We start from the raw sequence: 15,056 nt of genomic DNA, 5'->3' as shown, positions 1-15,056 counted from the left end.
TTTTTTATGGAAGACATGATCTGCCTATATGGAGCCAGTTGGAGAAGAGGAGTTAATTTGAATTAGCTGCTGAAGCAGATGTTTTCAGCCACATTAATATGATTTTACACACTTTCAGAATCAACATGGTCTGATCAATTTAGCTTGTGTCGCTTTGAAGGGAAAACAAGCTAAATTTGTTTCAGATCACTTGGCTTCTGAAAGAATGTCAGTGCAGATTTAATATTTTTAGTGAGTAAATTAAACTAATTTAAAACAGCTTGGATGTTTCTGTGTAGACATTGCTTGATCTTTGTTTATGTTGAAGTGGTCCTACTTATGGTAAGGCCTTTCTTTCAAGGAGAAAGGGTTGTGTGTTAGAAGCCAATTTTTTGGGCTTTGTGTGCTCAGAATGTTCAGGGTAGGTATCTACAGCTAAGAGGCAGTATTTATGTCTCTCAGATATAGATGAGGAAGTAGAAATGATGTAATTGGAATCATGCATCCAGTACAGAAAAGAACACTTAGAAGCTACAATCCACAGGGCCTGTGAGAATTAATCAAAACTGGGACTCGTACCAGTAGTTAGCCTGCAGTGGTAAATACTGCCTAAAGTGGGTGTTTGTGGGCAACAGCCAACAGAAATGCAGCTTGGATGGCTGCTTTTGTGTGTGTTTCGTGATTGTAATAAGCTGCTTAATGAATATTTGCCTTTTTTTTAAACAGGTGATCCCTTCAAAGATGACCCTTTTGGAAAAATTGGTAAATAACTTTGTAACTTCCAACGTGTTTGTTTTTTTCTAAATGGTTCCTACTAGAATGAAACCTAAATGGTTCCTACTAGTATGTAGGGGAAAGTGTCACCACTTTCAGAGGAGAAAAAAAGGTGGAAATGCCACAAAAAGCCACTGTAGGATATATATGGTAGTAGCAGCTGACCACTTTGTTAAAGCTTCTCAGAGAAGCCCATTGCCACTGAACTTCGCTCTTGTTGCTGAAAGTACCCCTAGTTGGGATTTAAGTATGTGAAGGTGGTAAACAGAAGGCCCCAAACTCTTGCTGCCTGTTTTGTATGCAAAAAAGTAGGACTGTTCTTTTAAAGGCTCTTAACCTACCAACTTCCTTTAGAACTAAGTACAGAAAAGTTGGGAAGTCTCTCTTTAAACTGACTTTATAGGCAATGTCATTGCATTATTTGCTCAACCCTGAGTGGAGCTCTTTTACCACCTGAATTTATGGCAAAAAAAAGGCAAAATAACCAGTGGGAAGGCAATAACAAAACAACACTGAGCACCAAGTGCCAGATAAGAAATATTGATTGCATCTGGGGAATAAAGGAGAGAAGGGCCAGGAGAGTTTTGATAAACATTAGGTTCTGTAAAAATGCTTCATTTTCAGGAGATTTGGTAATGAACCTATATGCTGAGATGATTTAGGAACTGAACCACTGTTTTCATGACGTGCAGAAAACTTTGGCTTGTCTGATGTTTTGAATCACAGAATACAAATTATTCACAGATGAATTTCATACTTCAAAGGTCCTTGATCTTAAACGTGTCATTTTGTGGCAGTATGAAAAAAGCGATATATTGTTTAGTTTTTAGGATATCGAGCTAAGGAAAGCAAGCAGAAATGTTAAGGAGATGTTTACTTTTTAGATCCCTTTGGTGGTGATCCCTTCAAAGGCTCAGACCCTTTTGCAGCTGACTCTTTTTTCAAACAATCCTCCACCGACCCTTTTGTGACTGCTGGCACTGATCCATTTAGCACTGCAGACAACAGTAATAATATCACAGTAAGTTTGGTATCATACCTTTTACTTTGTTGTATATGTGATTTGGACAAAATAACCTATTTTGTACATTCAGACATGCCTTAAAAAATTGATATTCACCAGTCATACAGATAAAGGTTACCTCTGATCCCCTGACTCTGTCTTGTCTTTTTTGTGTCCTAGTTTCTAGAAATAGTCACAGATGAAATAGAAGTAAAAATAAAAACATTTAAAAAAATGTTCCATTGTGGAGCTTCATTGCTCCACAGCTAAGACCATTTGACAATAATGAATTAAGCTCAGTTGATACTTGGTGGAACTTAATAAACCTGGAAAGAAACCCAAGATTAACCTCACCACGTCGTGTTGAGAGACTTGACTTTTGCTTCCATAGCTGACAGGATCAAGAAGTATGTTCTGTATTTTATCTGAAATCTGATGTGGTATGGGGTTTCCCTGTGGAAAAGCCACATGATTCTGTAGCTGTATGTTTGGGTTTTTTGGGGGGTTTTCTAATGAGTGTCATTGAAGCCCTCATTGAAACCCTCATTGGAGCTTCTTACTGAATGTACCTCTTTCAAGTGTACTTCAATGTAACTTTTAGCTGTCCACATTATAGCTGAGCAGTTATTGAATAGTCTTGAGCCTTTGATAAGGTAGAGTTGGGCATAATACCCTCTCTGGTGCAAACTAGAACTTGTTGAATATATAATATTTAAAGCTGATAGACAATCTCAGCAGCTAAAATTCTTCATGTCATTGTTTGTCTCCATTCTTTTGCCATCTCCTTTCCTTCTCACTGCTGTTTCTGTTCATACCTCACTTCCAATTTTGTGTGTGTATAAAATATGCATAGACATATATAAAATGTAGATACATGTTGATTAGAAAGCAAGATAAGTGCACCCACAGCAGCCATGAGAGTGAGAAATCCCTGCACCTGACAGTGGTGGTCCTGTCCCTCCCCATGGTGTGCATGTTATGCGGATCTCAAGGTCACATTACACACCACAGCCTACACATCCAACCTGGAAAATTAGGTTTCAAGAATCTTCAATACTTGGCCCACTGTCCTTTTCAAAGTCTTGATATTCTAATATAACCAATTCTTGGTCATATTACAGTCTGATAATAAGTGAAGTAGAAAAGAGGGGAAAAAAAAAGAGGTCAGAGCTGTGGGATTACCAGTGGATTCTTGAGATCTGTACCTCTGCACTGAAATGATGCATTCATCCTAAATGCTTTACAACACACCTCTGGAGTGTTGTTATCTTGTAGTTGTATCTTCATGAAGATAGCTCTGATTGTAGAAATCTGAGACTAAAATGAGTGGTAGATATTCTTAACTCTTGCATTAGTTGTTACCAAGTATGTTGCACATATTGTACCTTTTTTCCATCCTTTGAAAGAATTAATCAAAACAGTGAGGAGGAGTTTCTGTTAACAGACTGGTTTTCTGATGCTGATAAAAGCTGCTTCCAGAATGTTTTATCTTAAAACTTCTAAGCTAAAATAAATCGTGATTGTATTCTTAGATTGAGGAATCTTTTAAGCTGAAAAACAAATTTCCCTCCAAAGGAATTTTTTATTTTAGACAGAGATATCAAAGAAGAATGACCCTTTTGCTCCTGGTGGAACAACTGTTACTACATCAAATGATCTAGGTAAAAGTAGATTATACACATCAGACTTCTTGGGGTTTATTTTTATTTGCTTTTATGTACTTTTGTTTTTAGTCTTTTAACTGAATTTGCAACAAAGCATTTTAGGGATTTTTTGTATTTTCTGAATTTTCCTATGAAGTGTGACATAAGGTGCCAGTTTGCAGAGGGGGAATTTTTATAAACCAGAACTGAGTCTTTATCTGTAGCCTGTGTCACTGAAGACTGATTCCACAAAAAACGTTCCTCTGCTTTACCTAAAGCTGGTACAAAATCTTCATCTAAGTATTTGGACTATTTGGATGGTTCACACTGCTTCCCACTAGAGTTGTTTTCAGAGGTTTCTTGGTACTTCTAAGTAACATACAAGATAACTTTGTACTATGAGAGGAGATGTGGGATAGAGTAACTGCTTCATCAAGAATTTTTACTGCTACAGTTTGCTCCTTTTGTTTTGCTACAACCCTCTCTCATCTGAGGGCTAAAAATGTTCTAGGGAAGACTCTTGTCTCCTGTTTTCCCAAGCTGCACTGACAAGTGATAATCCAGAACATGAATCCACATGTGATTTTGTATTGTAAACCTGTTCAGTTTAATTGTAGGGAAGATGATGTTTCCTAGAGGTGCAGAAGTGAGTATGGCACTTCCTGCTCTACAGTAGAATAGCAGTTCTAATGTATTTTGAGGTACATGAGAATGAAAGAGTAGTGCTGAATTAGACTGAGATAAGAAGTTCAGATACTTGATTCCATGAGTGGGCTTGCAGTCAGAAGGGAACTCTTGTTCATGTTCACATATATATATATATAATCTGTCTATATATATATATGTATATTTATGGGTGCATGCACACAAAAAGTCCCTTTGTGTGTATACATACATGTATCTCAGCAGAACATCCAGTAGTATAGTTATCTTATACTTTCAGTGGAATTTAACTTTTTTTAACGTAGGAAAACAGAATACCAGTATTTCTTTTGAATTACTCCCTGTTCAGGAGATTTGTTATTCACAATTGGAAGCTGACACTCAGAGTTTTTGTAAAAGCTACTTAATAACCTGAAGTGCTCACCTCATAAAATACTTCACTTGAATTAGTTTATGTTGCAAACTATGTAACAGTTGCTATTTTGTAGTGGGATTTTTTTCAACATTTTTCATGTTTAGCTTTTAATATCATTCTGTGTGCTTGATTTGTGTGTATTTAGCTACAGACCCCTTTGCCTCCCTGTTTGGAAGCGAATCCTTTGAAGGTGGCTTTGCTGACTTCAGCACGCTGTCAAAGGTAATGTGAAGCTGCTGCTACCACAGAAAATGCATGAAACTGCAGTGACAAGACAGAGCTTACACTCTCTACCAACAATTTCATTACAGTTTTGCCACTACTAAATTTATAAAGGCTGACTTTCTTGAAAAAGAGGTCTTGGTAGTAAATTCTCTTGTCCTGCAGTTCCACTGTGAAGAATGCAGTGTAATCTTTGTGGCTTTATAAGTATTTTCTCTTTTTGAAGTGATACTATAATTTATGTATTTATTTTTAAATTTGCTGAGCTTAGCTGCAGAAGTATTACTTTTGAATATTTAGCTGCATTCAGCTTTATATTGCTGTACACACTAACCATTCCTGATTTTTCTTCATTTTCAACCTTCTGGAGTATGTGGATGATATGTGTAAAAACAAACAAAAGTATTCTTTTTTGTCTTAGCCCAGACTTTCAGTTCTGAATTAATATTTTATTCTTGAAGAAAGTGTATAGTAGCATTGCACTGAAAACGTGTATGTCGCTGTTTTCTTTGTTGAAGGCCAACAACGAGGATCCTTTTAGCTCTTCCACATCAGGCTCTGTCAGCAGCGTGATCATAACTAAAAACTTATTTGAGGAACCACCAGCTAAAAATGAGGATGTTCCTCCTGCACTGCCCCCTAAGACAGGAACTCCCACCAGGCCCTGTCCACCACCACCTGGTAAGAGCTGACAGGGAGAAGGGTTTAAAATCAGCTGCTGAGTGTTGGCAGCAGGACAGTAACAACGAGGGGATGGTGAAGGGTCTGAATCTAAAATGAATGAACAAGATGTGGAACAGGTCCGTTCCTGATCTGTTGGTCAGTTCCTCAGAGTTAAATTTTGCATGGTGTTTGGGATCATTGTTTGTTTGAAGAGACAAAGGATTTAGAAAACAGGAAAAAAGAAAACTTACTACGAGTATGTGCCAGAACACAGCATAGCTGTAAATTAAAAGGTTACTGATAGTGTTACACTGTGAATCTTGCATTAAATTATGTTCAAAGTGAGAATTTATTGTGTTTTATCTGTAGCAAAACCTCCATGTTTAATGCAAAATTAATTAAATAGAGTTAAATGACTGGCTCAGCTTTTTAGATTAACTTTTTCCAGGTGGCCTTGCCAGAGGTCTCTAGCAGTAACAGTAATAAACTCAAGTTTCCTGGGCTGTTTTCAGTGGTAGTGGAGTCCTCTGGGATACTCCATGGCACAAACCACTCTGCTATCCAGAAAAGACCATGATTATCAAAGATAACAACACCTTGTAGTTGCAACAACCTCATGTTACAACGGACTCCTCACACTCAATTTTTTTTGCCAAGATAGGAAACCATGTTACTAGTATGTTACTAGTATTCCTTTTTAAGTTTCTGTCCTCTGTTTCGTTGTCTTTAAAAACTCTACTGCATCATTTTTTTTCACTATTACACTCTATGGATGAATTTTAAGGTGTTTTGGAAAACTGTAGCATGAAACCTAAAGAAGTATTCAATTTTCCTCAAAAGCAGAACACAGATATAGGAGTGTTAATACTGAATTTTAAATTCATGTGTTTAGTTTCTAAAGCTGGTGTGAGATCTGGTTCATGCCAATGCCTTGCAAGTCATCAGTTTCATTGTAAATAATATTAAAACAGCTGACATGGAAAGTGATGATATTTGAATGTTTGATATTGGTCCTTATTTAAAGAGAAAAAGGATTTCTGACTTGGTTGTATGGGAATGGCTGTGACGTGGTGCACTTTTGGAATTCAAGCTTCTAGGGGCAGAACAGCAGCATCCTTAACAGTAGATGACTAAAGCAGCCTGTTTTGATATGCACAATTAAATATGTGGTTATCTTGATAGCCATTTCAAATAAATTGATTTCCTAATGGAAATAAAAAATGGAGATGCTTAAGTGTATTTATTTCTAATTTTTCCCTTTTTGTGCTTTAATTATTCCCTTTTTTATGCTTTTTCAAAGAAATGCCCAAAAATCTTCCTCTTAATTCTTCATGCTACAGGAAAATGTGTAGAAGGGTTGTTGCCTCTGAATTCTGTTGCCTCTCTAGGTACTGATAAGCACCCCCATTTCTTGATTTTGGGGAAGATTTAGAGATTGCATATTTTATATTCTTACAATAATTAATCTTTCCTGTGCAGAAATAAAATTCCCTGGGTGTCATTTGGAGTGCTTCTCCCACATCATTCAAGAAAGATGTATTTTTTTGCCAGTAATAGAATCATAGAATCACAGAACGGTTTGAGTCGGAAGGGACCATAAAGATCATCTTGTTCCACCCCCACTGCCAAGGGCAGGGACAACTTCCACTACACCAGATTTCTTCAAAGCCCCATCCAGCCTGATCCTGAACACTTCCAGGGATGGGGCAGCCACAATGTCACCATCAGTTATAGATAGAACATCATCAGTGAGTGAGAGCTATCATGGCAAGGTTATCTGGGAAGTGTCTAAGTAAATCATACATTCCCGAGGGGGTATTCTTTAAATCCAAATTAAAATCTCTTTTGGTCTTATGAAAGAATTTTTAGACCAACTTGTAACAGTGATATGCAAAATAATAAACACTTTGGTTCAGTTCTGAGTTTTAATCAAAAATGGCAACAGAAGCAACTTTTAAAATACAGCCATTGTTGGTGCTGGAATCACTTGCAGAACTTGAGATAATTCAGCCTGTGATTGTCTGTTGTGATACTCTTTCATTCCTGGTGTTAGCATAGTGAGAGGACATGGAGTTTTGAGGACTGAGATATATGATAATAAATTTCTGGTCTCTGAATGAAATTATGTTAACTTCATCCAAACAAATAATAAAAAAATGCTGGAATGATCACAGATAGTTGATGAGCAGAAAAAAATACTGTGCTGATAGAATAGATGCTCAAAACTGTTAGGAATTCTTTTGCCAAAATAATTAAAATATAATTGTGTTCCTGAATCATTAACATACATGTGTTCCTTTTTACCTGATTACCCTTTCAGAAACTATGAACCCTCATTTTTTAAACTGTCAACCCTTCCTCTGAAATTACAACTCCACTAGTTCATGGGAAGAGGTTGCGTCCCAAGTAGCTTTTGAATTGTGGTTGTTTTTTGGGTTTTTTTACAAGTTTTGGCATATTATTACCTGCTATCCTAAATTCATTTTAAATTCATTTTAATCTAAGGGAAAAGACCTATCAATCAAATAGACTCTTCAGATTCCTTTAAACCGAGCGATCCATTTCAGCCTTTCCCCACCCCAGACATTCCCAAAGAACAAGAAGCAAATCTATTCTGTGATCCATTTGCTCCCACCAGCATCAGTAAAGAGGCTGACCCCAACAATTTTGCAAACTTCAGTACTGTGAGTAAACACTTTTTTACGTTTGTTTCACTATAATGGCAGCTTTGAAATGTTCACACTGAAGTTTTCAGTCTAATTTAAAACATTAAAACATATCCCATGTACAAAAGGGATATTGCTTCCATTTAAAACAGTGTTTACATTTCGTTTACAGCTGAGGCTGTCCTAAAACAAAGTACTGCAAAATGTTATAACTGATGTTTAAATTGCATTGTTTTATGAGGTTTTTTTCATGGAGGCCTCCTAGCTGTTAGAAAATAGGACTTTAAAAATATCTGTGTTCTGGGGATTATCCATTTTATCAGCATGTGCTGATAAAATTATATGTCTATAACAAGCACACTGTTAACTATCCAATTAAAAGTAAAGCAAAATGTGATTTTAGTTTAGCTGTCACTGAACTGTTTGGTCGTAATTTTAATGTACTGAAATATTGATAAACAGCCTCTTAACAGTGTATATTAATGAAATATAATTTGTTGAGTTTTGAGTGGCTAGTAAATTCCAGACTGATGTTCAATTAAGTAAAAAGTAGTAAGTGTCTCTTTATAACCAGAATTCATTTCATAGAAGTCGTGGTGTCCAAGCAGTAGAAGCAAATCTAAAGGTTTGTGCATGCCTATATATTATTTTTTTCTTTTGAGCTTTTGCAAGTAGGATTTTTGAAAGGCATCCTCTCACTTTCAAGCCTGATACCTGTTAAATGCAATTTGCATTTACAGTATCTTGACCATACTGCTTTTTTTCTGTTCAGGCCTAATAAACTATGTGCTTGATTGAAGTAAACTGAGGATTGTCAGGCTCTCAAAATAGACTTGCACTGGTTGGTGTGTCTTGTAGCATGATAATTTCTGAAATGTTATTGATCTGTGGTATTAGTTAGAGGGACTGAGAAGCCAATTTGGAGGAGACTGTATAGAGAAAGTAAAAAATGTTCATTATCTTTGTGAAGGAAAAAAATATTCTTTCCAAGCTGCAATTACTGAAAATATTGAGTAAACTGTGGAGAAAACTTAAGTGTTTCTACATTTATTTCCCAGAGAAGGATCTCAAAGCAAAGAGTAGCTGGAGTATGATATGATAACCCTTTCAGAGTTAATGTTGGGACATTCATGAACACATGGACTTCACCTACTTCTTAGTTTTTCTGCATGTTTACTAGAAACAAACTTTAGCATAATCTTTTGTATTTTGTTTAAGATAAATTTATTTAAGTTACTTAAACTCTATTTAAGATTAACTGGCTCTAATTTATCATCATTGTACCGCAGATATTTAGTTCACGTTCCGTTCACAACAATATACATGGAAATAATCTCTTTTTTTCCCCTCTCATATCATGCTGACCTTTCTCTATATGACTACTAAGCTTCTAACTGTACAGTTACTTTATTATTTTATTACTTCTTGGCAGAAGTATTTTTCATGTACACATTTAGAAACAGTCAGTCTACAGCTAAATTTTTGTAGTTATTGTCACCTGGAAAAATCATCCCTAATGAAAGCAAGGTAAATCAGGATGGCCTAATACTGTGAATAGGGGGGTGTTTTGCAAAATGTTCTGATTTATTTAGGTTTTTTTGTATAGACTGGTTTTTTTTAATCCAAAATAAAACTGTATTTGAATTATAGCACTTTCTGCCCAGTAACATTTTTGAAACTTAATACTGAATTTTGAAACATGGCATATTTCATTAAAATACATCAGTTGGATGGCTTGAATGCAGTTCTTAAACCTTAGACTAAGCCAATCTTAATAATGTATTACAACTAAAAACAAGTAATATTTTGAAGATTAGAATATATACAATTATTGAAAAACTCTAATTGTTGCTTAAACCAAGGGCTTGGACACTCCTAGTTATCTCTGTGTTATTAATCTGGTTTATTTTGTCTTTTCAAAATGCAGTATTCTACTGAGGAAGACATGATTGAATGGGCTAAGAGAGAAAGTGAGAGAGAAGAGAAAGAAAGATTGGCAAGACTAAAACAGCAAGAGCAAGAAGACTTGGAACTGGCTATTGCACTCAGTAAATCTGAAATATCAGAAGCATGAAGTTTAGAATAAGATTTTATCTCACGTAAACTGTTTTGTCCCTTTTCCTGAATACCTAACCTATTTAAATGTTAATCAGAAAATGCATATATACAAGAAACTATGAAAGGTTTTAAATTTCTGAAAGTGATGTGAATGTTTCTGCTAAATTCAATCCTTTTGGTTACTGTTTGAATAACTGTTAAGTTTAGCATTCAATTTCTCTCAAGTTTTCAGGAGAACGAAGTATTTTTCCCAGCTGAAAGCAAATCAGTTTAAAATGCAGATAGAGAGATTGTGGTTTGACTGTAATCTATCAGCAGTTGGTAATTGAGCATAAAGCGAACACAGCAATTATTCTGTCGTGGCTGACTGTCTCCCATCAAGCAGTTAGTCATTGCAAACCTTTTATCCTTCTAAAGAGGTTTTAGTAATGCCAGAGTTGTGGAGTGCTTTATTTTATATGTATGCACATAGATTTTTCTCCTCATTGAAGATTTTACGTTGGATTTGACGTTATCTTCATGGAGTCTACATCAGAAAGAATGTGTCTTTCTGAAACCTTCTTTGCTTTTACTTGCATGGTCATAGGTTTTAAGACAGACCTGTTATTTTGTTTTATAAGGCAATTAAGCTGAAGATTCATGTGCATTTGCTGTTGGCTAAGGTGACTGTCAAATTGTGAGACCCCACTGCTATTTGAGCCACTTTTGCCTGTTAAATATGCAGCTGAACTGGCAAGTTAATAAGTTCCATTTGAAATAGGATTGAGAATAGAAAGAAAAAACTGGTAGTCTGATTTCTATTTTTTTTTTAACAACAGTGTTTTCTGTATATGTAATTTATTGAATGCCAACTGATAGTTGCACCTTAAACTGAATGATTTCTGAATGGTCACTGAGTCAGAGTAGGATTGATAGAATGTTAATGAAAATAACTTAATGGAAATAACTTATTGTTCATTTTGAAAGAATTCTATTTGGAAAATCAGTTTCATTAAAATAATTCCAAAAAGAATAATCTTGTGCCCTGTCTAAGAAAAATCAATGGCAGCAGCATAAACATCTAGAGGGTATTTTTTTCCTTGCACTTTTAATCTGTGGTATTTCTTTTGAGGAAATTGAAGTGTTTCAACACAAAGCACTGGGGCAAACGGGGAGAACTCAGCCATGTTTCAGTATATTTAAGCTCTTCCCATTACCTATCAATGCTGCTGTTGCATGAGTTTGAGGGTTTTCAATTTTTCAGGAAAAATGAGTAACCTGACTGGGATGGTTTTTCTTTTGCACTGGGAGATGAGCGTTTAAACACCTGCTCAAAAAAAGTAACTTAAAATTTTGCAAGTATTAAATAGTTATAACTTATCTTATACATCTTTGTAATGAGTGTACACTAATCTTGCAAATCATATGCTTAACTGGATTACATAGTTTCTTATCTTTTGTTAAAAATGTATACTCAGTGGACCAACACGATATTATATGTATATATTATATATATATTCCTGCTTTCCTTTACGGAATTTAAAGTTTTGAGTCATTTGATGTTACATTTCATGTTACTGACTCTGACTATAGTACTTTTACTCAGACTACCAACAAACCACTGCTGTGAGCTAAAATGGCATTACTTTATGAAGTTTTAACTGTTTTTTTTAAACAACATGTTCAGGTGGGATTAGCCTCTATTTATAGACTTCCCTTTTGTTTAAAAACTCTAACAATAGCCTGTAATTATGAAGAAATAAAGTTTAAATACATAAATGTGAACTGTTTGCCTATTTTTTCAAGAGGGTGCTGTGATCTGTAAAGCAACAAGTGAATGTAGTGCAATATAAGATATTCTGGTTGTAGCCTGGTGGGAGTGGGTTAATTTTCAGAGAGAAAAGTTGCCTGAATCTCAAGGTTAGCTGAAGTGCACACTAACCCCAGCTGTCACTTGCTTCATCAGGAGTTGTGGCGGCTTCAAAGAAAATTTGGACTTCTCTTGTCCAAGGAGGGGGCAAGAGTAGAGTCTTCTGCCTGCACAGGGGTTACAGAGCCCAAATGTTTAGATACTTAAGGTTTATCTGTGAAAATATGGAAGCATACTCTACTGGCTGCTGCCAACATACAGGGCTCAAGGGATCTTTAATTTGACCCAGCACATATGATCCTTTTGAATATGTCTGTCAGCATAATGTGTCCCCCTATGTCAAGGCATAGAGGGCTTGGTCAGAGGTTTAGGAGTTCCAACAACCATTTACATGTGTCTTTGATCCTTTTGTTACAGTATAATATATCAATTAATATACTCATCTAAGTGGACCCAAATCTCTTTGCCTATTTTCTTTTAATGAGATATCAGTTGAATTAGGCAATGTAATATTTTCATTAATTTTATCAGGTTCACACACATTCTTGAGGCTATTTGAAGCCATCTGTGGGCTGTCCATTCTTTTTCTCTTAAGTCTCCTGTCAAGTTTCCATCTCAGATGCACTTTGCCTCTGGTTGTGCTGCTTTCAACCAGCTTTCCCCTCCAAACTGTGTACAGTCCATTTCACTCTTTATGATGAAATTGAAGATGGTTGCTAATCATCTTGACAATTTGATATCCTCTTTTCACTGTCTGACTTCCTATATGATGATGTTCTGTCATATAAAAGTTTCTGTTGCATTCACAGGATACCTTTGAACTCTAGAGAGATTATCTCATGTCTGGCAGATGCATTGGACACTTGACAGTTACAATTCCAAGGCAAGTTATCTGAATCCACTAAACTAGAAACTGTATTGGACAGTGTACGGGGATTTATGTTAAATCTGTTGCATCACTCTGAAGTATTGACAAGGAACACAATGGCAATAATGGTGCTTAATGAAGGAACTGACACACTGGGCTGAGCAGAGTTGTGTTGGACCTCAATGTTGGACTAACTTATTTCTTTGGCCTTTGCCGCCTGATGCCCCCGCTGTGGGTCACCTCTTCCAGAAATAGCATCCAGCTGTCGGAACTGTGTTGCCTCCTGTTGTTTCCACAGTAACTTGTCATCAGTTTAATTCACCTACTTAAGTTTAAATTGGCTGTTTCAGAATTTGAATATTTTGCAGAATTACGAGTTCAGTATTGGAATGTTTCAGTCATGCTTTAGCCGGAATCTTCGAAGCCATTGTGTGCATGGACGTGTAACCTGTTTTTGCAATACTGACAGAACGGAAGAGGATTTGTTTGCCTTGTACAATTATAAAACAAAAGGCAATGTCAAACTAAAGAAAAGAGTCAGCAGTTCATACTGGAAGTAGACAGTAATTTTCCCAAACTGAAGATCCTTCTTGATGCACGTTTGAAGTTTGCACTTCTGGTAGGTAGAGTGGAGCTTTAGTTGCCCATGTGAGTGTTACTGACCTCTTGAGTTCTCTGCAGAGTTGTGTTTCCAGGGAGCTCTGAGACTAAAATGAAGAAAGCTGCAGAACTGGAAAGAAAGGGAGGGAAGACAGTGTAATGGTAAGGAATTTCTCCTGTGGGGGAGAAGTCAAGGAGAGGGGAAAAAAGAAAGTAGAAATATTTTCCATTTGTGCTTATAGGCTATAGATGAGTATGAGAACTCCTCATTGGGGGTTTTTGTGGGAAGCTTCACAGTAAATTTTGGCCTATGACTGTTATCCCAGGAAGAATGGAAAGGAACTTCTAATTTGTCAGGTGACAAGCCATCAAGTCTAGGTCAGTAGTATCAGTCATTTTCATCCACAACCTCTACAGAAACAGGCATAGCAAAAAACCACATAAATAACACCAGCTGCATTGCTGTTCCTTGCTCAGAATACTTCAAAATTCCTGCTGTGCTAAAATGGAGAGATCTACCTGGATCTTAGATTGTAACTGAAAACAAAGAGCATTAGTTTTTAGAGCAGGTGATCAGGTAGCTGGTAGAGGGAAAAATGCTGCATTGTTTGAGGTCAGGATGTTGTTTCTAGTTATCTTGCTGATTTAGTAAATGAGTTTGGCCAAACCACTTAATGCTAACCCATTTCCTGTTTTCTAAGTGATAATGGGTCTGATAGTGTATTGTGCAACTGCAGTAATCTGGAAAGACAATCCTGTGCAGAGTAAAAGGAATTTTATCCCATTTTACTTGTGGGTATCCTGTAGGTAGGAGAGATGTTATAAGGTGTTTTCTTTGCTGGTATAAGCAGCCAGTTGCACTCCAGGACTATACAAATTACTGGAAATAGATCAAGAATTTAACAGAAGTGCTGCTTTGAACGAGGTATTTGCTTGAGGATTTAGTTTGCTGATAATACAGGGAGAAATTCTTACCTTTGGCTTCAGGGGTCTGTCCCAGTAAGAGATCCTGTAACACTGCAGACTGTCAGCTGTCTCAGGTTTGCACCAGACAGACTCATCCTGATCCACTCAGACTGGTTTTCCTGTGTGGCCAGACTCATAATTTATTCTGCTCTGTAGCATTGAACTTCTTGTATTCAAAGCCAGAAGGTCATTAGGATTGTTTTCTATAGAGTGCAGTCTCTCCTGGGATGCTACATGAACAGATGCAGTCACTTGTAAAGAAAAAACTAATTTTGAAAGACTCAGTGGATTTTTAGGTAAAATCCTTCTTGTAGATTTTTTTGTACTTATCTGAAGTTCTATTTAATACCTTGGTTTTAAATGCTCTTCTGTAATAGAGCATTGGTCTTTGAGTTCAAAACAGTTCTGAGGAGTTTGGAGTATGAATCTCATTTTGGGCCTAGTAATAACTTTTACTGAATAAATAACTCGGTTGAGGTTCAAACCAGTGATCCTGAATGCTGAAAACTGCATGTAAAGTACTTGTTGAATGTTATACTCATATATTTAAAGTCTCTAATTTTGCATAATATGCTATCCATTTATCTTAAAATATTTATTTTACTGTCAGATATAAAAGCACAGCTATTCTCAAACATACAATAATATGCCTCAGGGAATGACTAATTCATACTGCAGTTAAGCTAA

General features: G+C 36.2%; 1 protein-coding gene across 6 annotated transcripts in view; it reads left to right on the top strand.

Moving 5' to 3' along the window:
* The window catches only part of EPS15 (epidermal growth factor receptor pathway substrate 15), a 68,294-nt gene extending 56,444 nt beyond the window's left edge, over positions 1 to 11,850 (top strand). For 4 of the 6 annotated variants that reach the window (XM_051799490.1, XM_051799495.1, XM_051799480.1 and 1 more), the window contains 7 exons: positions 706 to 741; positions 1,638 to 1,774; positions 3,348 to 3,417; positions 4,623 to 4,699; positions 5,218 to 5,380; positions 7,868 to 8,046; positions 9,956 to 11,850. In XM_051799490.1, coding sequence (XP_051655450.1) covers positions 706 to 741; positions 1,638 to 1,774; positions 3,348 to 3,417; positions 4,623 to 4,699; positions 5,218 to 5,380; positions 7,868 to 8,046; positions 9,956 to 10,102 — 809 coding nt within the window. In that variant the 3' untranslated portion in view covers positions 10,103 to 11,850. Of the gene's footprint in view, positions 1 to 705; positions 742 to 1,637; positions 1,775 to 3,347; positions 3,418 to 4,622; positions 4,700 to 5,217; positions 5,381 to 7,867; positions 8,047 to 8,616; positions 8,654 to 9,955 lie in introns of all 6 variants that reach the window. The other 2 variants (XM_051799469.1, XM_051799504.1) reach the window with 2 other exon arrangements.
* Positions 11,851 to 15,056: the final 3,206 nt, after the last annotated feature.

This window comes from Manacus candei, unplaced genomic scaffold, assembly GCF_025592945.1.
Source record: "Manacus candei isolate 608988 ecotype Guabito, Panama unplaced genomic scaffold, ASM2559294v1 h1tg000005l, whole genome shotgun sequence".
Lineage (NCBI taxonomy): Eukaryota > Metazoa > Chordata > Aves > Passeriformes > Pipridae > Manacus > Manacus candei.
Note: the sequence above shows the minus strand (reverse complement) of the source record. Positions and strands in the feature narration are given on the sequence as shown.